The following is a 25,827-nucleotide window of genomic DNA, read 5'->3' as shown; positions in this document are numbered from 1 at the left end:
AGAATTAATATTGTTAAAATGTCCATACTGTCCAAAGCCATCTATAGATTTGATGGATTCCCTATGAGCATTACAATGGCATATTTGACTACTGGAAATAGGAGTAGAAAAACAACCCTAAAATTTGTATGAATCAACAAAAGACCCTGAATAGCCAAAGCCATCTTTCGAAAGCAGACAAAGCTAGAGGCATCATACTTCTGGTTTCAAACTATATTACAAAGCTGTAATAATCAAAACAGTATGGTATTGGCATATAAACAGATGAGCGCCCAATGGAAGAGAATTGAGAGCACAGAAATAAATCATTCAGATATGGTCAACTAATTTTGACAAGGGTGCCAAAAATACTAAATGAAGAAAAGATAGTTATCTTCAGTAAGTGGTGCTGGGAAAACTGGATATTCACATGCAAGATGAAGAAAGTTGACCCTTCTCTTAGACAACTCACAAAAATTAGCTCAAAGAGATTAATGACTTAAATGCAAGATCTGAAACATAAAACTCCTAGAAACAAACATAGGTAAAAAAACCTCCTTGACATTGGTCTGGGCAATGATTTTATGGATGTGACACCAAAAAGCACACACACACAAAAGGAAACAAGTGGGACTACATCAAACTGAAAAGGTCCTGTGTAGCAAAGGAACTCACTAACAAAATGAAAAGGCAACCTGTGAAATAGAAGAAAATATTTGCAAACCACATATCTGATAAGGCATTAAAATCCAAAATATATAAGAAACTCATAAAACTCAGTAGCAAAAACAAACAAACTAATGCCAACTATAATTATATATATGTGTGTGTGTGTGTGTGTGTGTGTATTTACAAGAGGCGGAGTACAGCATTAGGAATAGAGACAGTGGAAATGTAATCGCTCTGTGCGATGTCAGAGGGATAGTGGATGGGGGGAGGGGGTTCAAACAGTGTGAGGGATTTAAATGATAAATGTCTAAGTATCACTTTGTCTTGTGCACCTGAAACTAATAAAAAAGAAAAAAAACAGATACAATTAAGATAAAAGATATTTAGGTTAAAAAGAAAACAAACAAACAAACAATCTGATATTAAAATGGGCAAAAGACCTGGATATACATTTTTCCAAAGAAGACATATAAATGGCCAATAGTTCCTATGTGAAAGATGAATAACATCACTAATCTTCAGGGAAATGCAAATCAAAACAACCACAATGAGATATCACCTCACAACTGATAGAATGGCTTTATCAAAAAGACATAACAAGTGCTACCAAGGATATGGAAAAAAGTGAACACTTGTAAGCTATTGTTGTAAATATAAATTGGTGCAACCACTATGGAAAATAGTATGGAAATTCCTCAAATTAGAACTCGAATTACCATGTGATGTAGCAATTCCACTTCTTGGAGTATTTACAAAGGAAATGAAATCATTATCTCAAGAAGATATGCACACTCTCATATTTATTGCACCATTATTTACAATAGCCAAGGTAGGATAAACGCACATGCACGCACACAGTGGAATATTATTCAGTCTTAAAAAAGGAAATCCTGCCATTTGCAACAACGTGGATGAACCTTGAGGACATTATGATAAGTATAAGACAAATAGGGAAGGTCAAATACTGTATGATCTCTTTTATACGTGGTATTTAAAAAAAAACACAACTCATAGAAACATAGAGCAGATTGGTGGTTGCCAGACGTGATGGGTGGAAGGAATAAGTGAAGGTGGTCAAGGGTGCAAATTTCCATTGTAAGATGTATATTTGAAAGTTGCTAAGAGAGTAGGTTTTAAATGTACTCAATACACAAACACACACACGCACACACACAACATACACACACTATGTGAGGTGATGGACTATGTGAGGTGTGTTAACTAATCTTATTTCACAATATATACATATATCAAATTAAAACACAACAACAAAAAAACACTGGTCCACCTGATAAATTTTATAGCTTTGTCTTCACTGTTTTTGTGCCTTTTGGAAAAATTCTGTCCTAAGTAGCTAATCTATCCAATACAGTATTTTGATTAAAGGACCAATCACATTAGATTAGTGCCCACTTCTGAAATCATCTTTTTATATTCCAGTTAAGCCCTATACTTAAATTAATGGGATAAATGTCATATTCAGGTTCAGAATATTATTCAGACTTTCTGTAAGTAATTGGACTTATGCCTATCAGATCAGCCTTATTTTCCATCCAGATTTGCTAATTAGACTCAAATTAAGTTATTACTGTATTCTTATGGCCTTTTAATTCTGTCTCTTCCCCTTATTACCTGTCTCCTAAGCACAGTAATTTAACTTTCCATCGCCTTGAAGAAAGGAAATGAGCTTTTTATGAACAGATGTTTCCTGGAATGTAGTCGACCTTTTAAATGCAACTCAGTAGGGAATAAGATGCAGAATAAGGCATTGAATTCTTACAGGAATTAATTTCCCAGTTGCTTTTTTCTTTTGATTTTGAACATTAAACTGCCATGCCATTTATAGTAGAAAACTAAAATTGTATATATTATGTAAATATAAAATTATATAAATCCCATTATATCTTTTTTTTTTCTCTTGGCCTGTAAGGTAAGTCAGGATGACTCATATGGGGTTCATGAGTTACAAGGCAGTGCAAGAAAATTGGAACCCCTATCTTTAAAATGTTAAACCTACTTTAGGCATACCTTTTTCTAGATTTCACTTTGGAAAGAAAAAGAATATTCCTTCTCATCTGCGATTTTAATTTCAGTATACCTGGCAGAGCTTAAAAACAGCCTGAGCTCTTCCATGGTGTGTACAAGCATATATCACTATTTAATTTTTTACAGGCAATATTAACAGAGCATTGAAATAATACTGCATACTTGTGGGGTGGGGAGAAGACGCATATCAAGTTTAAAAATAGTTCTCTTTCATGTGCATACGACACACATTTTTCACTCTTCATTTCTTTTCCTTTCTCTCCTTCCTTTTTCTCCCATCTTTCACTTTATACACAAAGATAACGAACATGTTAAATATCCTATACAGAAAAGTCACACCATTTGCACATTTAATTTGTTCATGCTGAAAGAGAATAATCCAGAGAGATATAGTGTGAGTGACTGTGGTTCTAATCCGTGCCCCAGATTGAGCAGTAGGATGGGAAATTGCAATCTGCTGTTTCCTCATGAGGTCTCAATTCCCTGTATGTCTCGTAATGTGAGTATAAGGCTGACGTGGTATAATTCCTTAATTTAAAGATACATGTGCTACATATGAAATGGCCCTAAATACACGGCAGCTACTTTGCCTGGTTTTTAGCTGATGAAATAGTAATACTATGTTCAGTGATAGAGAAAAAAAAATCCTGGCTAGCATGGTGCTCTTAAATGGCAGAATGTGGTGTATCAATCTCCAAAGAGATTAACACAAACACTGTTTACTGTAATTTAAGGGTAAACCAAAGAATTTTCTAGGGTAATTATGAGATCTGTAGAACTTAATCGTTTCACTGTATCATCATCGTCACCATCATCTTTTCACCCTAATGATTTTGTAAGCCTCCTCTTGTATTTTCAAAACAGTTTTGTCTTTTCAATAGTTTTTTTTCTGGGTGGTAATTTGATAATAGTTATCGACGGTGTGACAAAGAGACATTTGATCCATCAAATCCAATTCTAAAAACATCCTAAGGGAATATTCCTACATACAGAACAAATGTACAAATATATTCACTGCAGGGCCTTTTTCTCAGAACAAAAATAGGAACACAAAGCTAAATTCCCAACAATGATGGACTGTTTAATGTCATCTCAATATAACGGTGTACTTTGCAGTCATTAATAATAATGGCTGATGTCTATCAAGTGATTATGATGTACTAGGCACATTATAAACTTACATGTATTAATGTAGCATAATTCTTAACAGCCGTTAGATTTTGTAGATCTGCAATAATATGCTTAATATACTGCATTTATATGTATTTAGCTTATATATGCACTATGCTTTTTTGATTTATTAATATAATCAGTAAAAGAAAAATTCTAGAAGACTATAACAAAAATGTAAATAATCATAGAGGTGAAGGAAGCTAACGTGATTTTTTTAAATATCTTGTGTTTTCTAATTTTTCTAAATTGAAGATATTACTTCATTTGGGCCATTAGTTACAGTTTGCTAACTCTGCTGTCAGCAGGCTAGCCATTGGCCACATGTGACTGTTTTAATGAAATAAAATAAAAAATTCACTTCCTAGTAGCACTTGCCACATTTCTAGTGCTCAAGAACCACATGTGGCTGGTGGTTCCCATATTGGACAGAGCAGATATAAAACATTTCCAGTATCACACAAAGTTCTGTTGGTCAGTACTGCCTAATTACTGAATTAAAGGTTATAGTCCAACAACACTTCCCTGTTGAAACATTAATACATAACCATCCTACTAGTTAGAGCAGTGGAATTGCTACATCACTTACTGTATACTGGCGGTAGGCAGTTGGAAATTGTTTAACAGCCGTGTGTTACGCAGGGTTAGTGAGATTCTGAAACTGGGAGCTCCATGTGGGCCTATCTTCAGACAGGCTGTGAAGGCTGGCAGCGATGTAACCTTGTTCTTTCTTCCAAGTGCTTGACCTTTTCTCTGTTTTAACATGTGCTAGTCATATAGATATCAACTGTCACCATCTTTTTTAATGGATGGAAAGATTGAGTTTCAGCAAGATTGACCAAAAGGCATAATGCATCTCTTACTCCAGAGGTCTCTTGATTCATAGGAGTAATCATGAAGAAATAACTGTCAGTTGTTATCAATTTCTTACTCTCAGGAAAATAAGCATTGAACTAAGGTTAGAAGTTGTGTGTCTCTTCAGTGTTTTTGTTTTTGATTTTGTTTTCCTTTTATTACACCCCCATCTTTGTGGTTAAAAATTAGAAAGTGAGAGCCACCATTCAATTTCTACTGTACAATCTAGCAAGTTCAGATTCCAGTAAATGAGAGAAAAGGACATGTATGTTTCCCCATGCATGTAACTTTGTTCTAACAGTTATAAATACTAAATTTTTTTTAGCTCACTGTTGGCAAAATAATTCGTTTCTCAGTTATAGTATATTATAACTTTATAAATTTTTGATTATGTGAAAATTGCAATAGACACGAAATACAAGATATTTCACTAGGATATACTGTAAAATACATGTAGCTTTCAATTTCTAAGAAAGCATGGAGTGTACTTTAACCTGGTTGAGTATTGTTATTTTCTTCTAGAAATTATATTTTGTTTGAAAAATAGCTTCTACAGTCTAGTCATATCCTAAGGTGCATCCGAGGGTGGCAGACCCTCCACCTATTACGTAGCTAGTTGTGGTTCCGTCTCTTTCCTGCAGGATTTAGGTCATGGTCCTTGAGTGCTTTGTAAGCGCAGGCTTCGTAGGATCTGCACACCAGCTTTCCTTGTAGTTAAGTAGTTCTTGTTGGTACTCTGTGGTTTCAGCTCCATGTTTTCTTTGGTTTTTTTTTTTTCTTTCTTCCCTTCCCTCTCTTTCCTTTTTGCTGTTTTTCTTTCTTTATCTTTGTTGCATCTCCTTGCTTTATTCCCTAATCTTTACATCTGTTTTACTCTTACTTTTTATTGCCACCCAAACTCAGCATTCTCCCATTAGCCCTTTGGATTGATCTTGAACTTAATGATTGTCTGCTTTAGTCGTTTGCCTTGACTTTAAAAGACATACATCTAATAAAGTAGCTAGAAAAGATGAGTTTAATTTTGTTTTCCCCTTTAATCATTTCAGTGTTAGAATTTTTAATCTGTCTCAAACATACTCTGGATTGAACCATTCTGATATCTAAGTTAAATCAATTCAGCAGGACAAATTATTTTTGTAGACTTGAAAGCAAATTTTGTCATTTCTCAACATTCTTTTCTTGTATCCAGTAAACCTTTTCCTTAAAGGTTTTAGTAGCTTGCTTGTCTGAATGTTGATTATGAATCAGAGAAAAAAATTCAACCATAACGTTGTTGTAATCTACTTTTATTCGTCATGTTCATGAATGTTCTGTTAATAGGATTCAATATGTGGGTAACCAGAATTCAGTGTATTAGAATTAAGCAAATTAAAGCAAAATAAAATTTTAACTCAAAAGTTATGGTGGCCATATTTTTTATTGATAACAATTAGACTTACAGGCTTTCAGAGTCCTTCATTTTCAGTTTAGTTAACAAAGCTGCTACGATTTCCCTATCTCAAGGTCAACCTTAAGTCCATCTACAACCTTAATTTTCCTTTATTATGTAAAGCAACATATTCCCAAATTCTGGGGATTAGGACATAGACATCCTTGGCAGGCCATTACTCTGCTAGCTACAATGTGGGTTTTTTTTTCAGTTTTACAAATAATGCTGTATAATAATGATGCTCTAATTAACTTCCTTCTACATGAATCTTTAGTTGCATCTTTATTTTTTTTAAGATAAACAGATGGCCAGCTTTTTCCTGTAGTTAAGCAATATTCTACTTATTTCTATATTAAATATAACTTCAGATTTTCAGTATTCCTAATAATTGTCTGATTGAGGACTAAAAAAAGTGATATAGACGTATATTCCTTAGTATTGGTGACTGAGGTTATTATATAGGTTGCAGAGTTTCTACTCACATGTAGCAATTTTATTGCTACTTCTTAAAACTAGAGGTTAATGTGTAGAAATATAAAAATTACTGGCCAGAGACAAATTGGAAGTAGAAGCTGATAAAAATATTAAGAATTATATTTATTCTTCAATTGAAATGATTGTAGGGTTGTGGAGTTTTTTGGGGGTTTTTGTTTTGGTTTTGGGGTTTTTTTTGTTGTTTGTTTTTTGCGTTTTGTGTGTGTATGTGTGTGTTTTTTAAAATATTGAATAAGAACAACAAATGAGGTTTTATACCTTAAAGTAAAATGTTCACCACTAAAACATAAACTCTGCGTGTACTCACTTCAAGTGTATAATAGTGTAAGCATACCCTACATACATTCACACTCTAATAATTATAAAATACAGGGTTACTTGTTAGAGTGCAAGATTATACTTAGTATATACTTAGTATATCTTATACTTAGTATATCTTAAATGTTTTCATTTAATGTAAAATAGCACAAGAATCTTCCAATGCTTTACATGCTGAGAGAAATATATATCATCCTGAGAAAATAAAGAATAATTGAAATACATAATGAAAAATTTAGCAGCAAATATGAGATTGATAACAAACTTTGGGATTTGAATTTGTGATACATAAATTATACATAAGTAAGCAGCCTGGTATATATGATTTGCAGAAAGATACAGTAAGCCTAATAAACTTTAAAATGTAGTATGATATGATAAGATGAACTGACATCTCATGTTATCCAGATAAGCATGACATCTGGTTTTCTTTTTGCAAAAATAAGAGCAATCCCTTCATCTAGTTTATGTTTATAAATATTTTTTAAAACCATAGTATCACAGCTAATGTTTAAGTTACAGTGTTCAATATGGGGAGAGTTTTCATTTTAATTATCGAATCCCCATTTGTATTCTCGAAAAGTAAACATTTTGAACTATTCAAAAGAAAAATAACAGTATTTATGGTTATATTCTGGAATAATTTTGGTTTTTATTCAAATATAAGCAGATACTAGCTATATGAGTCAGATCATAGTTGTATGAATCAGGATATAAAGTTAAGTCCCATAAATTACTAGTATTATATTAAAAATTTTTGATTGCTTTGTAAGTATTCCAAATAGAGGAAAATACTATGATCAGAAGGATTTGTATGTCAACCACCCTCTTTGTTTGTTACGCTACTGCTAACATCATACTAAGTATGAGCAAACAATGAGCTCGCAAAGTTAGTTCAGTACTCTCTTACGATTCTGTCCTATCTGGGAAAGGGTGACTGTTTAAAATCAGCGTAAGTTTTGCATGCTGTCACTAATTGTAAGTGCTTCTCAGTTGTCTGTTTTAAGTTACAAACCTAGAATGGGGAAATTCATACCCTTTTTCTTTGCACTGGAGGCGGCCTGCCTAGGTGGCGCTGCTGGATCCCCACAGGGCATACCTCCTCCAGGGGCCTTGGCTCAGTCAAGACAACCAATTCATCGTTTGTTATCTGCTGTATCAGGGCAATAGAGTTTCCTAGCGTTCCGGCACAAGGTTGAGAATGGGGTGCAGAAGTGGTGTACAAAACAGGAGCAAACCAATTTGGGGAGGTTCCTGAAATTAGAAGAAATAGGGTGTTCACTGATCTGTTCACACCATTCCCCTCTGGCTGGCTTCTGCCCTATTTAATCAGTCAGGGGAAGGAGAAACAGAAGAGGGCCTCATACAGTGACAAGAATGAACACATATTTCTTGGCTCAAGGTTCTTGCTCTTATGCTTTTTCCTGTCTGTGTCGTTGATATTGTCACTCTGTGCCTTCCTTGCCAAGAGAAAGACCTTCTAGAAATTGAAAGAAAAAAAAAGATTTAAACTATAACAGTGGCCTTCATAACAGAATAATGGTTCCTCCTTACTCCCTGTGGAATGGGCATAACTAACCCAGGTCTCAGCTATGGTCATTAGAATAAAAGCAGCTGGAAGAAAACGGAGCCTACCCTCTGGTGCTTAAAAAAATATTTTGTTTTGTTCAATACATAATAATTCCTTGCCCCACCATCACCATGAGAGACTGAGAGAGCGAGGAACTCTACTTCCCCCTTTTCTCATACATTTGTAAACGTGTTCTTTTTATTTAATCCCCTATAAATCTGCTCTTTAAATTTATTATAATTGATTTAGAGCTCTTAGTGGACAGGAGTGTTTAATCAGCTTTGAGCCTCTGGGACAGGCTAGCACTCTAAATTCTGCTTAAGGGGCAGCGTACTTCGGGGATGGGTCTTGTAACAGGCTGGCTGCCCATCCATATGCCCATCTCTGCCTGTCTCTTTCTAACTAAATGCTTTTATGATTTTTATATTTTATGAATTTCACTATCAATGACAACTTATTTAGCAGCAAAAGTGATAAACTAGACAAAAGAGTTTAGCTATAGAAAAAAAACAAAAACACATTTTCTGCAGAAAAAATGTAACATGGTAAATGTGCATAAGGGTTTATGTTTTGCCCAGTGCATCAGGTGAATGAGCAAGGATTTCTGTGACAGTGTCGTTGGGATCCTGAGTATGTATGAGAATGGAACGAAGAACCTTTATGTTGAGTTAATTACACCCTAAAAATGCTGAGCATTGACTCTTACCAGGTTTGCATTCTCCTAAGGTGTTTGTGATGATTAAATGATATAATATAAGCAGAGCACATTTGGACACTACTTGGTATATATTTAGTGTTTGTTAGATGTTATTTCTTCTTTTCCTCTTTTATCAGAAGACGAATTCTGCCATCAGTTCCAATTCTAAAGTTGAATTTATTGGGCTCCTAGAAAATGCTCAATAAATGTTTGCCTTTTTTTTTTTTTTTCTTCTGTATTTTCTTATAAAGCAGCTTTAGATTTTCATCATCAGGAACAGGAATTCTACACACATAAAGGAAAGTAGAGAATTAAGACAATGCCATCAATTCAAACACAAAAATAGTTAACTAAAAAGTATTTTCCTAATTCTTCTGGTTTTTCAGAATTAGCTAGATGATTTTAGCGTTTCTCCTTAGTATCTATGAATTAAAATGTTTTTCATGCGACATTCCCTCAATAAAGTTTTAATGTTTCATTGATAATTGCTTTTCTTCTTCTGGTCTCATTTTATGTACGCGCAAAGGCAGACTTTTTCTGTCATCTGTGAAAAGGCCTACTGTTCTGCTAATAACTGAACACGTGTGTCCTATTGCTGCCTGCCTGCACTTGAAATGAACCAAGTGGGGTTTTAGGGCTTCCCATTGGAACATCAAAGGGCACAGTGTCCCCAAGAGCCCCCACATCAAGGCAGCCGACTATTTACTCCTCAATAATGCATTGGTGAGTCAGGCTTCTCTATGCAGTCTTTTTTGGCCTGGGGCTGTTAGAGCTCAACTAGTTCCTCTGCTATTAAAAAATTGATCAGCTTTCTTTCCCTGATATTTGGAAAAGGAAAAATAAGATTTATCCATTCAAAATGGATAATTCAAAATAGTTCACTTCCGTCCTTCCTTACTCCAGCAAAAGTTGGAAGACTGAAGTAGAGAAGCAATAAGGACCAATAAACATTAAAATTAGTAATTTAGGTAATAGGAAAAAGTAGAAAAAGATAAGATGGTTTCTACATAAGAAATTTATTGATACAAACTAGGTCAGAAAGCCTGTCTTTTTCAAAGTGGCATTGGAACCCCTGATGTTAGAATCTCTTGAAATGAATCAGAATCCTTTGCAGGGGTGTGTGGGTAGGAGTGAGAAAGGAGGGGGGACAGGCAGGAATCTTGCATTTGTTGCAATCTCCAGATGATTCTTATTCACACTAAAATTTGAGGATCATGTTTCTCTAAATGTTTTAGCAGCCAGTACAGAAAGGAAGAGACGTTTTGTTACATGATTCAGTGTCCCTAAGATAGAAACAAATCAGTTACCCCAGAGAAGCACAAGAATTCCTCCTTTACTAAGATCAATGAATTTCTTCTCTCTGAGTGCTTAGGTGGTAATATAAAATCCATTAATATTAATCTGCCTTTTCATAGAAAGTGTGTTGTAATAAGCTAAATTCATAGGTATTGATTTTGATATCTACAACAGGTAAGTCGTGCCATAAATTAGAAGGAATTCCTTTATCCTTCATTCACATTATAGCAGGAGAAAGAGAAAACAAAATAATTGTCTCTGTACTTACATGTTAGACGATGGAATAAAATAAATTACTTTGGCACCTTGTTCATATATTACATTCTCCTTCCCCCGTTCACTCTTGTTCTGCAAGCCCACTCTTTTCATTAAGAGATGAAATCATCATTGTGGAGAGTTGAAGAGTGAGCGTATTAAGGGAATTTCAAGTATAGTCCGTCTGTGTGTTATTCTCAGTGTGGCGGATCTGAGCAATCCTGTTGACCTTATGTCTTCCTGTCTCTCCAGTATGCCCTCTCATCCATCAATTAATTCTTTGGCCTCATGAGCCCCAGTGGGTGGAGCTCCTCCATTTTCATTTATAATGGATCCCCTGCGTCAAAGGCACATCTTAAATATAGCCACATTCAGATCATTGCTATCTCCTATGGAATAAAAATCAAGAATTCCCCTCCTGGCTATGACATCTATCTCTGACACTACAGATTTTCTAGTCAGTGAACCAAATACGTAGGTATTTGTCATCCTGATTATGACTTACAGTCTCTCAAGTCCTTTCCCATTCTCCCTGTGTATGATCCTGGAGCTGGTTTTAAACATTCTCCCAGACTAAACCCTGTGGTAACTAGCATCTTAAATTCCTGGCCTTTTTGTATTTTTTTCCAATCCTGGAATATGAGAAATAGTAATATGGGAAATTGAAATCAATAATTAATTACTTGAACTGTTAGGTGGAGTTCCATAATCACTGTTCTTATGTTCCAGGACCACTTTACTCAGACTCTTCTCAGTAAACTTGGCCCATTGTGGTGTAGTTTTTAAGTGTGTGACAGTCTCTCTCGATGGAATGCAAGCCCCTGCCCTCCCAAACAGTCCTAGATATTACTTGTCTTTTTATCTCCTACTGTGTCTGGCACATGCTAAACCCTGAATAAATATATTTGAATTGCATATAATTCTGACATTCAGCCATTAGGTACTTTTTTCCATTAGAACATCTATTAGTATTATCATGTCTAAGTATTTGTTGAATTGAGTAGATAAGCTGGGAATGTATTCCAGTGTCTTCTTTGCAGTGTTTTGGGTACCAAGAGGTAAATGGCACGGATTATTTCATTTAAGAAAATACTGAGTTTGGCAAAGAAAAAAATAAGTTAAAAGTGTCTTTCTCTGAAGAAAAACATATTCCTTATGATTATTAAATCTTGTTTTTTTTTTTAATAATATTGGATTTAGTTCACAGAGTTGGAGGCTTATGCTGCCTGAATACAATGTATGGCATGTTCCAATCTACAAAACTTTAATACTGTAAACAACACTTTTAAATAACATATGCTTATTATAGAAAATTAGAAACATAAAAAGAAGAAAAGGCACCTAAATTCCACCACCTAGATGTAGTTAGTGTATCTTAACATTTTAGTGTATTTATTTGTCTTATTTTTCTGTGGTTAATTTTAACAGTTGAAGTTCTACCCTTCACATAATTTTGCATTTTGCTTTTTTCACTTCATCCTGCATGCACTTGATCTATTTTTTCCAGCCTGATTCCACAGAGACTCAGAGTTATAAATAATGTGCATAAAGCTACATATCTTTGCATAATCACACTTTTGTGTGACCATGCTCCAAAATGTTGCTTTTATTAGAATGAAAGTTCTTGCAAACTTTTGCTTACAAACAAACCTTTGAGACCATTGCATTTTAAAATAAAATACTATTTTGTTCCCTTTTCATAGTCAGCGCCGAGAGCAGTGTTTTTCATAAATTAAGTGCCAAGACCTGCCCTTTTTTCTCACTCAGGCTCTTAAGCCTCCTGTGAGGAATTTTAAATAGACTGTCACCTTTTTTCCTCTTGTTTGCTTTAATGAGGCATTAGATGGCACAACTTGGAACTAGAGGGAAAATAAATGATGGAACCAAGACTAGTTTGTATAATTGTTTGGGTAAAAAATACTCACAAGTCATGTACAATCATTTTTTTTTAATGCTCTCTTCCCCAGCCTTGAGGGTACCTGGGAACTGAAAGCTGTCCAGTGGGGTACAAAGGATGCAATTGAATCAGGAAGTCATGGTGGTGAGAAGTGTGTTGAAACTAAACCATTCAAAATACAACCTCTACCCCTCCCTCTCACCCTACTCGAGAAACTTTTTTTATTTCTTTAAACCCTCTGAATTGTTTGAATAATTTATTTTGAATATTAACTATTATAATTATTTAAGAGATTAAAATTTAGTCAGAGATAGACTAAAAACCACTGAATTATACTCTTTAAAAAGTATAAATGTATATACTTTTTATATATGGTATGTATATATGGTATGTGAATTGTATCTTAATATGAATTTTAAAATAAGGCAAAAAAGAGAGAGATGGAAGTCTATTCCATCTATTAATTCATTTATGTAAGCATTTACTAAGTGACTAAAAAAAAAAAAAATAGGAGCCTGCTTTGGTGGTGGCAAAGGTGCATCACACGTAGACTGTTTTGGGGGGAATGTATAGTCTAGTAGGGGAGATACGATGTGTATTTAAGTAAGTAAAACCAGAGGGAAAGTGCACTATAAGAGAGGTACAGGTAAATTGCTGAGGAAAAGCAGAAGGAAAGATTCATAAATTCCAGCAGCAAACGTTGATGAAGGAATTTAGAAAAGGATTTGAATGCTGATTGATTTTCCGTGAATTAATGTAGAATTGATCAGGTAGGTAGAATGGTAGATTTGGTGGTGGTGAGATGAGGGAGCAACTCTCTGATTGCTTATATTTTTCTCAGGGAGTATTAGGCAAGATTTTACCAGAGGCGGGATAGATTGGGATAGTGGAAAGAAGGGAGATACTATGAACTCATCCTTTGGAGAGTTATAGAGTGTGCATCTTTCACATGTGGTCAATTTGTGTGTTTTTGTCTAGAACCTTTTAGTGGCTAGTTGTAAGTGAAGTGCAGAGGGGAAGAATAACTGGATATAGGTAAGCAGAGTTGGAGTTTATGACATAAATATGACAAAGGGGAAACAGGCCAGGGAATTTGAGTGGTGAAAAGAACGTAATTATAATGGTTTGGGGAAGTAGATTTTCAAAGCAGTGTCAGTATCACCTGGAAACTTGGTGGAAATGCAAATTCATGGTCCTAGAATCAGAGGGCCAGGGGTGGGGCTTAGCAATCTGTGTTTTAAAAAAATAGGACCTTCAGGTGATTCTGTAATATACTAACCTGACAACCAGTGGTTTGGGAACTCTAAACTACTTAAGGCAGTAAGTACAGTTATGGAAAAGGGGAAGAAATGATGATGATGGATAACTAAAAAGAAGTAGAGTGTATATATGGTGTATATAGAGTGTACATATCTCCATGAAAGTGAAGAATTGTGCGAGTGGAGGAATTCAAGAAAGTGAGCCATGAGGGTAGGCAGTGCTGTCCGAGACTAGGATACTAGGAGGATTTTAGATGTGGAGCAATTAAGAGACTCACTTGTTGCATGGGATCATCCATATTGGTGCTACTTTCACCAAGAATCATGACATGGATAGGAGAAGTGGAGAAGAAACTTGTGAGGCAGGTACTGAAATCATCATTGCATGAGGAGTGACAAGAAAGCAGGCAGACAGCTACAGGAGGGTTAGAGGATGGTCTGGTCTATCTCATTTCTTTCCCCTCGTCTTCCTCTCCCCTTCCTCGGGTATATAGGATAGGAGCGAAAAATAGCTTGGGCTCTAAATCCAAACTGAAATAAGGTAGTGCCCTCATGTCCAGACTTAGAGCACAAGGCACCAGGAAAGAGTATGGGAGGGCTGGGCCAAGAAGATTGAGTCGTATTAGTGAATCAAGGGTTAGTATGGAAGTAAATGACCAGGTGGAAATGGGTGACCTGAAAGTCATGTATTCTTACTTCTTACTGAAATAAGTGGGTACGTGAGACATGATGAGACAACATGAAAGCCCTCTTAGCTGACATGATTAGGATCAGCACTTGTTTAGTTAACTGAAAAATGACAGTTATGAGAAAATGATGCATTATATCCCTTCAGCACTTTATTTTTAATTGTATAGTAATTGATCATATCCACTGCTTGAACTTCCAAATTATTTTTCCTGCATAAACCACACTGAGGAATGCCATCTATGAATTCCACGTTTAGTTTCTTTCAAGTAGAACAAGAAGTAAAAAACACTTGAGAAAACCCAAGGGTAGAATCTTTCTAGACGTTTTTACATTTTACCCCTAACGTTTTTATGATTGTGTTGCCTACATAACTTTTTAAATAATTTACCTTTATTTCCTCTTTCAAAGTGTACAGTTCTGTTTTTAACACAACTCTCGCTTAGAATCTTATGTTCTACTGATCTTTGTATTATTTGGTTAAATTACATAATTTCAATGACAAACATAAACAACTTTGGGAACAAACACACCTGATTTGATATATATACAATTCAGCAAATGGGAGACAGGAGCCTGCATGCATGAACTTCTGAATATCCAATATCCTGCTGGTGTATGTTTTATAGAAAGAATAGGTTAATCTGGCAAATTGATGAGTCCGAGGTCAGATTAGAGAGCGTCTATCACTGTTGCGTAGTGGAAGAATAGTGATGCACAGAGGAAGGTCCGTGATCCATTGGGCTGGGTGGGACGAGATTTCTCCCGAGGTTTCCAGAGGTATGAAGCCCGGGTGAGGGGACAGGCTTCTGAGATGAAGAATAGGTCACATCGGGAACACTGAGGATCTGTAGAAATCCCTTTTAAATTCCTTTGGCACATTTTACTGTATTCTTTCCAAAAGATTAATGAAATTATTTAACTTATGAAAATGGTCTTGTGATAAATGAAATTAATCATTAGTTTTCTGAAGGATAGTATGATAAAAGCAACTACTATGTTGGGACAAAATACATGGACAATATACATGAAATCTGATTTCTACTTTTCTTCTAACTTTTATTTTTTTGCTTTATGGCTTGCATCTAATACACAAAGACTTCTGAATGTACAAAATACATAAAATAGATTACAAAATTTTAATCATTTTTTGAAACCATTTTTATGACCTTTGTATTTGGGTGAAACATTTTTCTCTTAAAGCTGTTGATGTAGTTTCCAGAGTTATCCATGTTTTTGACTGTACAAACACCATCCCAAGAGGACCATAACATGTTTTTCAGTTAAAAGAACATCTTTTATTAAAATGACTTTAAATCTATAATCAATGAACTTTGGCGTGTGATACAAATAAATATAAAGATAATAGTAAGAACTAAAAGAGCCAAATAACATATATTAGTCAATGGGACTCTTTCAGGGCTTATACTCAGTCAGCTAAGTTCTAGTCTTCTCATTTCACTTTTTTATCGCACGTATGAACATGACCCCTAAGACTGTTGAGGAAGACAAGGTTTGTAGATGACTAATTTGGAAGCTATCTGCAACTCTGCTAGAAAATGTCACCTTTGTGCCACATGAATGAAAATAATTATGACTAAATTTCATCTTTTAATTTGTCTTATTTAGACTGGCTGTCGGTGTCAGGAAGAGTATATTCCATATCTCTTTCATTCATGAAATTAAAGTCTTTAGAGTTTCATGCCAGAAAAACTTTGTCTTTATTATGAACTGGTAAGTTTTGTTTTGTAAGACAGACAAAACTATCATTTATGATTTTACCGTGGCTGCCAGGAATTTTAGAGCTAGCTTGTAGTGAGTATGCAGCTAAAGTTTTCATATAATTATCTTCAACTTCTGCCTTCTTACTCTGTCTTATCAGTCTTTAATTTTTGTTTTGGAAATTCTGTCATGTGTTTTCAAATAAATATTCTTAATTCCTTTTTGTAAGTTGGTGGTAAATAAATTCAACAAACAATAATTGAGGCCTACTTCTTGCTGTTCATTTAACTCTGTTATCCTGGCAATAGTGAAAAAGACAGGCTCTGGTTTCAAGAAGCTGAAAAAAAATAAAAATAACTTTTTCAGAAATTCCTGAGAAATGCATTGTTCAAATAGGAACATAATATAGGTATTTTTCCAGGCATATAAAGTGCTCGTGTTTATTCTTGTATTGCTAGTTAAAAGTCACCGTTAGAACAGCTTGCTATTACCAAATCCTGTATATTTTCTAGAGCTGTTTTATTTTATTCAGATTTAAAATTCAGGACTGGAAGCTGGGTCTCACATAATCTCTTGAGGTAGCAATGCACCTCAAGAGATTTGTTTTGCTCTTAGATGTCTACAGAAAGTTGTGAAGTTGGTGTTCTGTGAGAACACACTGCCCTCAGGCCTTTGAACTTCACTCGGGAACGAGATGGGACGTGTAAGATGACCAGAGGTTGTCCAGATAGTCTTTGAAGAAGATGATAGCTTGTCTGATGGGTATTATAAAATGATTTTGAAAAGAGAGACATCCCTACTTTGAGTCTAAAAAGGAAAAAAAGCTTTTTTCTGTTGTTCATATTGTTCTTTTATGAAGAAGACTCTCTTGTGCTTTGTGTAACTTTAGAACGAATACCCAGTTCCTTGAAAATTCAAACTACTACATACGGACTTAGAACATTGTAAATACACTGGCAGCCCAGTACATAAATGGTTGGCCTGACAGATCATTTATGAAAACACTGGAAGTCACACATTTTAAAATGTACATTAAATGTATCTTTTCACCACTCCATAACCTAACTTTTAAAAACTAGATTCGTGAATTATTCTGACCTAGATATGTCATTCCCTGCCCACATGAAAGAATATAATTATTGCCTGAATTTTTCTGGAACCGATTACCGTTTAAATGAATGCCCTTGCCTTTATTTCTTATCTGCTCATTCTACTATTGGCCTTGTGCTTATTTTACTGCTTATTAACACCTTAATGTGATAGGCAGAATAATTCCTCCCATCCCAAAAACACATGTTGTAATTCCCACAACCCATGAAGATGTTACATTACATAACAAAGAGAAATTATGGTTGCAGATTGGATTAAATCTGCTAATCAATTTACCTAAAAATAGGAGATTATGCTCGTTATGTGGGTTGGCCCAATGTGATCACAAAGGTCCTTAAATGTAGCACAGAGAGGCAGAAGAGGATGGCCGAGTAGTGACATGAGAGGAACTTGACTCTATTGGCTTTGAAGATTGAAGAAGAGGGCCCCACATGCCAGTGAATTCAGACTTCCAAATCCCAGAAAAAGCAAGGAAACCTATATCCCAGAGCCTCCGGAAAGGAAGATCCTGCTGACTGACACCTTGGATTTTTGATATCCAGTGACACTCAGGTCAGATTTCTGATCTACAGAACTGTTAGAGAATAAATTTGTGTTGATTTAAGCCTCTTAACTTGTGGTCATGTGTTATGATAGCAATAAAAACCAACACATTTATTAGCAGTGTTCAAGAAAAGAAAATGAAGATGAAACCCAGGGCACTCCATCCCGGAAAAGATTTAGTGTGGGTGGAAGTTGCAACTCTTGCTGACAAGGAGATACAAGGCCATGGAATTTCAGCCCCTGTTCTCACTGTTTTCCCATTAATACAGAAAATCTTCAGGTGCCTGTTGCCAGTATGACCTGCAATAAAACGCTTCTCCAATACCTTTGTTTCGGTCCACTTCCAGTCTGCCCATGTGGCCATCATTAGAGTGATCTTTTCATAGAACACATTTAATTGTTATTTCTCTTTCAAGTCGTTTTATGATTTCTACTGCCTACAGATAAAAGCTCAAACATGAAGGATGGCAGTCAATGTCCCTCTGCAACAGAAGCTTCTGCTGCTGTCTCATATCGCACTTCTCTTTTTTCTGCACCTTCTGTTCAGCCAAAGTAGGGTTCTCACAGTCTATGAGCCCAGCTTACTATTTTGCACTTTTCTCCTTCATGCATGTCATTTCCTTTACCCCTAGTATCCTGCCAGATCGTACCTGCTGGCAAACCCCTATGAATTCTTCCAAGAAAGTCAAACGTTAATTTCCTGGAAAATCAAGAAACTTACCACAACAAATAAAGTTGTTTTTTTTGTCCTTTATGCCACATGGTGACATGTATACCTTGCGATATTAAAATTATTTCCACTTGTTCCTCTTATGCTAAACTGTGAGCTTCTTAAGGGCAACAACTGGGTCTAGTAACATATCTGTGGGTTCTTAGTATTTCACACCACTTATATAGTAAGTACACAATAAATAAATGTTAAGTGAATGAATGATTCCATTACTTGACCTGACCAACACACCACAGAGATGCCATGAAAATGCAGGTTTCTGACTCCCAGGCCAGTCTTTGGTTACACTCTGCCTCTAAAACTTAAGTACCATAAAAGAAATGTCCTTGTATAGCTAGGGAACATTATGTATTTTAAATAAATCTTTGACACTGTCCAATTTATTTTGTTTGATACCACTCCTCTTTCTATTCCTTAACACTTTCGATTTTGTGATTTTTATTGTATTGAAAATGAAAACATTGCAATAATCTGTTTTATTTAGTATTTTTTTATGGCTCTATTTGGAATAATTATTTTGTGCAATGCATGCTTTTAATCTTTAAAACATTGAGAAGACTGTAATTTAATAGAATAGCATGACAAGTACAAATTTTTTTTGGCTTTAAATATTTCAGTTTTCTCTAAGCATTTCTCTTTTCTTCCTTTCTAGATTTGGTATTTATGTCAGTTTCTCAGTGATTACACATAGGTTTGACCTTGATACACAGGTCTTTATGAAAATGAGATCATATATATACAGTAAAATTTGGAAACTGTAAAGCACTACTCAGAATTGTTTTCATAGTTTATTATTACTTTTCAATCTGACTGCAGAGCGTTCACAAAATCATGATGATGGGAGTAGTTCCACTGGGAATTTCTCTTTTATAACAGCTGTCAGAATTCAAAATCTTAAAATGATTGGCATAATTTTTAGTGTGATTAGTACAACACATCCTTCATGCTGCATAGTAGTTCATAAGTTTGGTTTACTACTTTCAAAAATAAAAACTTTCTGTTAATATGAATGAACCTATGTTGGTGTTACTATTTTATATAAAGTCATCCTTTAGAAAGTGGTGCACAGAAGCCATCGATGAATCAATGAGACTTCAATGTATTTAAAACAAATTTTATTTTTGAAATATTATGAAAATGTTGATAAATATCCAAAAACTGTAGATTGTAACTATGGAAATATGCAACATGATTGAACACATTGCTTGACTGCCCACTGTTGGATTGGGGTAAAGCTAACTTGTTTTAGAATGGCTGGAAAAGCAGGCAGATCCCTGGTTCAGAATGTGTCGTTAGGATTTGACTTCTATCTCACTTGATAGGTGATTCATCAGGAGTATTTTGCTGCCTTGGTTTTAAGGGCAGCTGTAATCTTCTTATATAGCCTTTGATATTTTCACCAGAAAAGAAATGATCTGTGCGAAACCTGTCATCTTTAAATGTGCCAGATGTACCTCCCATTGTGCATGAACCAATTGGCATTATGGTTTTTTAAGAGCCAGTCTCCAGTAAAGTAACTGTGGGGGGAGGGGACTATGTCCAGAACCTACTCATGCAGATCATGCTAGAGACTTACCAAGGAGTACACTTCTCTAGGAAGCACAAAACCATTCTCATGTCCATCATGTCAGTTTTTCATCTCCTTCTGGGATGCCTGATAAATTGACACATTCTTCTTACTCCTTGTGTCTCCTTCCAAGAGATTCCTTGTACCAGATTTCTGCCGTTGTATCTCACTTCCCTTATTATATGCAGCGAGCCTCTTTTCTCTTATAAGTACATCATTGCACAGTGTTTGATGACTCCTAATTCATTCCAGGGATTGGAGCTTATCCTTGATAGTTTTAGTGAAATTACCAGCTGCCCTTGTCCCTACTTGTGGGGTATGTTTTACTTTTGAAGCCTGCAGCCCTCTCTCCACTTGCTTGAGTGTCTTGTCTTGATTATATAAAATTCAAAATAAATTTATCTGAACAGTCTTTTTATCGTGATCCTTTAAACAGTTTGCATTAATTCCCACATTAACTTGATGTTATTACTGCAGTTATTCATGGTTTTTTTGAGGTCAGGTAGGTATTTTTCTTTATGAATAAGTCTGTTTCTTTGAGTAACTATCAGCAACAATTGTTTTATTCTTGCCTCACAGGTACTACAGTGCAACGATTCTGCAGATGTCTGGTGTTGAAGATGATAGACTTGCAATATGGCTGGCTTCAGTTACAGCCTTCACAAATTTCATTTTCACACTTGTGGGAGTCTGGCTTGTTGAGAAAGTGGGCCGCAGAAAGCTTACCTTCGGTAGTTTAGCAGGTATGTGGCTGGATGAGGAATTCAATGATGAAATTTTCTCTAATGATGACACGTTAACTTTCCAAGTGCAATACCAATACCTTCTGATAGTGTGTTTTTCACCAAACAATAGAATTCCTCTAGATAAAAAGCTTGTAAAAAGGAACTTGGTGAATGTTATGATGTGTAACTAGAAACTAGAATGTGACTAATCACTAGAATTGTTAAGAACAATTTGAATCTACCGAGGGTAACATTTTGAGTTATTGAGTTTTACTCAAAAGTACAAAAGTGACAGGAATAAAATCTTTTTGTTCCTCCTTGGTTGGAAGAAAAACTTGGTATTCATAAACTCACTTTTTAACATATGTTTGATTTTTAAGTTTAGAATAATATGGAGGTAAATCTGGAACATTTTATATCAAAACTCTACAACAGTGGAATATTAGAATTGTATAATTTCTTCACAAAGCAGGGACAAACTCTTTTTGTGTTTAAATCAGGCCTAAATTCTAGGGTAATTTCTGGTTTGTTAAGTTTGTATTCTATGATAGCTAAATAAGACAAAACCTTTCTCGCTTTCAAGTATCTTTTGTCTTTGCTGCCCATTTCATTTATCATTTCTCTGTAGCACAAGGGCTATTTCACTTGACAGAAGAGACCATCTTTGCTAGTGTCTTCACATGATTGCATAATATAATTTCCTAATCTTTTTCATATGTACAAGCGGATTCCTTATCAATTAGCTGTCCTCTAATAGCTCCTTTATAAGTTTATTTAGAGTGAGGATACATTTTTCCATTAAAATTTGGTTTCCATGCCAGCATTAACTATATTCTATTTTAACCAAATTATGCCTAAAACATTAATCTAGTAGAACTGCTTCAGGCCCTTGACCCAGATTGGATGAGAAAATACATTCTGAGTTTCATACTCAGTCATTAAGAACACAAGCTCTCTCCCACCCCTAACTCCAGAAGGAAGAGTGGAATGCTTCCACCCTCTGTTCTTGCCTAAGCCATGGAAGACCTTGAATCCAGCAATGTAGGTTTAACTGCAGTGTCAACACTGAGGAAAAACTGAGGGGAAGATTGTCTGGCTAAGAGCCACGTTATACAGGGAAGTGGGAGGGAAAGTGAGTAAAAGTGATGGTTTAAAAACCATACATTTACAAACCTGTTACAGAAACCAGAAGTGGTTAACCTAGAAAAAAAGTCTAAGGGGAGATCTAAAGGTATCTTACTCTATAGCATGTGGTAGCTGTTAAGAGGACATAGATTTATTTTCATTTAATGTAAGAACAATATTCCTAATAATCAGTTATCCAAAAATGAATTGGACTGCTTCCTTACAATGGTAAATTCTCAAAAACAAAACAAACAAACAAGAAGTGTTGATTATAGTTAGGTAGTGATATGCTAAAAATAAATTTCTACAGTTGTTTGGAAATTGAATTTGCTTATACCCCTGAGGTTCAGGTCAACTCTAAGAAGAGGTAATGGCCACTTAAATTTTTTTTTTAATGGATATCCTTCGTTTTTGACAGGGCCTCAATACATTATTACCTTAAAAGGTATGATTTCAAAATAGCATTTCAGATATTAAATTTGGTATTTGACTTGAGATCTGGGGAATCTGTGATTTTGAGATCCAGAGAAAAGCTTTTTTCTAGCAGCCTCTTATCCTTCATTTCTTGCATTTTAATGAGATACTTTCTCATCTATTCTGCAGGATTTTGAGGCATTATGGAGCCAGACTGTTTAGGTTTGAATTGCGTGACTCTGAAGAAGGTTCCATTTTCTCATCTGTAAACAGGGATTAACTATAGTCCCTACCTTATATGCTTGTAATGAGGACTAAACACATTTATACACGTATAGCAAGCATTTAAAACACTGACTGACCCAGGCAGTAAAGTGCCCAGGGCATTTTAGTTATTACAGCATTATTTCTGCCAAAGAGTGATTTTTGTTGTTGTTTTAACTATAATATGAAGTCACTTTGCATCATCAGAATACAGGAACTTTCCTGAACACTTCCAGCTGATGTCATGTTTCACCTCTCAGTGTAGGCCCAAACCCTGAAGGATTTCCAGAGCCTCCCCTGACTATTAAGAGAAAGTATTAAGACAGTTATTTGGGGGCAGAGACCAAGGGGTTTCAGTGACTACTTCTTATCAGAAACCTGTAGACATTTTACTTTCCTGCCATGTTCTCTTTTCAACCAAAACCACCAATACCCCAGCTCCATCCACAACCATACCACATGGTGATGCCTCTAGCTTGAGAGAGAGATCTTCCATCAAGTAGGCACCTGATTTCCTTGTGATATGGCCAATTAAAATGATGATAGAGATATTACAGTAGTTTAGGAGGTAAAGGGCCTGGTGTTTTTGCTCATAGACTTCCTCTTTACCTGTATATATATATGCAGTTCTGGTTTTTAACTGTGATCAACAAGTCACACTAGAACATAATGACCAATGGACATTTACACCTTCAGAAGAAAACATATTGCAAAACAGCCGTTAGTGTACAATCATTCCTCCATATCCATAGGGGATTGGTTCCAGGACCCCCCAGCTGATACCAAAATCTGCAGATGCTCAAGTCTCTTATATAAAATGGCATAATATTTGCATATAACCTATGCACATTCTCCTTAAATTATCTCTAGATTACTTATGATACCTAATACAATGTAAATGCTATGTAAATACTTGTTATACTCTATTGTTTAAGGAATAATGACTCGAAAAAGAATCTGTACATGTTCATTACAGAACTATTGAAGCCCTAACTACATAGTATATACATCAGCAACAATGTAGCTTTTTTCCCCAACTATTTTCTATCCTTGGTTGGTTGGATATGGTGTATTACTCCAACATGACCCATGTAATAGATGTTTATGTCCCTTTCTGATACCAGATGATTCTGCGTTAGTCATAGTTTTATATCAATGTTTTTATTTTATTCATTTGTACGTAGATATATATTTGATATTCTAATAGAGCTTAGTATTAGACCACTGTTCTATTTAAATTTCTTAAATTAGCCTAGAATTTTTAAACCTCTGATTCAGTTTTGTCCCCTATTTTATGTTTTTATTATGATTTATTTTATTATAGTGGGTTAAAAATAGTGGGAAAACATATCAAAATAATTTTTGAATAGGTATTCATTCTTTAAAAATTATTACAAATAAACTATATTTAGCTAGACCTGGACAAAGAAACTCTTTATACAAAGAAATATAAAGTATATAGTCCATGAATAATTTTAAATGTGGGACATTTTGTGGTGTTCTGACTTAGGATATTTCCAAAGCTTGCTTAGAGAACTGGTCTTCCTTGTAAATATTACAAATTTAATGACAACCTCTTGATTCTTTTAACAGAAGAAGGTTTATATCTATGTAACTTTATTGCTTATAAATAAGAAAGCCAGACACACTGTGTTATTTTCCTCCAGATATTTTGGTAGTGGAATATTTCTGAAAACATCACTTCCAGCCTGTCTCCATCAGGATTACTAGGGGTACTTATTTTAAAATGTGGATGCTTGTGTCCTACCCCAGATCTACTAAATTAGGATCTTTTCAGATGGGATATGGAGCTTATGCACTTTAAACAGATTCCACAGGTGATATATATATATATACATATATATATATATATATATATATATATATGTATATATATATATACACACACACACACACACAGAATGTGTTCTATTAGAGTCGTGGGAAGGGAAATCATTTTTTCTTAGTATTTACTGATAATCTCAGCCCTGTACCAGGTTAATGTAACTTATTACATCAGATATTTTTTGAGAATGCTATTTATCCAACACACTTCACTTCCTGTGGAGAACATTGTTTGGTAGATATGATGACTTAGAAGGATCAGGAGTATCAATTGATTGATGATCTTAAATTGTTGTGCAGTGAGCTATACTACGGCAATAAATATTTTTATTTAAACTTTAAAAGTTAATGTCAGGAAACCTATGTCATTATGTAAATCATTAAAAACTTAGTCATTCCTTTCCTGTATCAGAAATTTATAAAACTTTTTTCATACTCTGCCTTTAGTTGACCTGACGGTGTATCGGTCTTATTCTGAATCTAAATCCCTACATCTAAATCAGACGTCAAATCGAGAGAGTATTCTATGTTGCTCAAACAACAACAATTTTTACAAAATAATTTGTCAACAATAACTGTTTTAAAAACATTTTACATAAAATATCTGTCAAGAAAAACAAAGTAGAGCATGACCATTTTTATTTACCCTCACCATGGCTGCAACAATAGTCAGAAATTGGAAAACTTTCTTATTTACCATCAGATGTCTCAAAGGGACTCAAAAATGAGTCTTTTAAGTGATATACTTAATCACCATTCCTACACCTTAAAATCAAAAACAAATATTCCAAGTACCAATGGGAAGGAGAATGACTACATGTGTTATATCACTTCTGGCATCTTAGTCTTTAAAAAATGCTGCTCTCTTTAGTAAGAAATGCTATTTCAACTACTTTTGAAATATTCAATTTGTTACTTTTTAGTTTACTGATTTGGGTCTTACAGGATCAAATGTCAGTAGAACATTTTCTTGCCAATGAAAGAACACTTGTGTAAATCTGTTGCCTTGCATCTTCCTGACATGTTAGGCATTTGATAATGTTGGTTGCACCAATTGATTTTGAGACTGTCAGAAATACAAGTATTTGGTTTTGTTTTGTTTTGTTCTGTTTTAAATCATTACCAATCTACTGCTTGTCTAGCAGATGTATTTGCTTGGA

At 34.9% G+C, this 25,827-nt stretch overlaps 1 protein-coding gene across 1 annotated transcript in view; it reads left to right on the top strand.

Moving 5' to 3' along the window:
• SLC2A13 (solute carrier family 2 member 13) overlaps positions 1 to 25,827 on the top strand; it is a 311,261-nt gene that overhangs the window by 196,889 nt on the left and 88,545 nt on the right. The window contains exon 5 of the mRNA XM_081061327.1: positions 20,874 to 21,037. Coding sequence (XP_080917453.1) covers positions 20,874 to 21,037 — 164 coding nt within the window. The remainder of the gene's footprint in view (positions 1 to 20,873; positions 21,038 to 25,827) is intronic.

This window comes from Rhinolophus hipposideros, assembly GCF_964194185.1.
Source record: "Rhinolophus hipposideros genome assembly, chromosome: 9".
NCBI classification, from domain to species: Eukaryota; Metazoa; Chordata; class Mammalia; order Chiroptera; family Rhinolophidae; genus Rhinolophus; species Rhinolophus hipposideros.
This window is presented reverse-complemented; position numbering and strand designations above follow the sequence as displayed.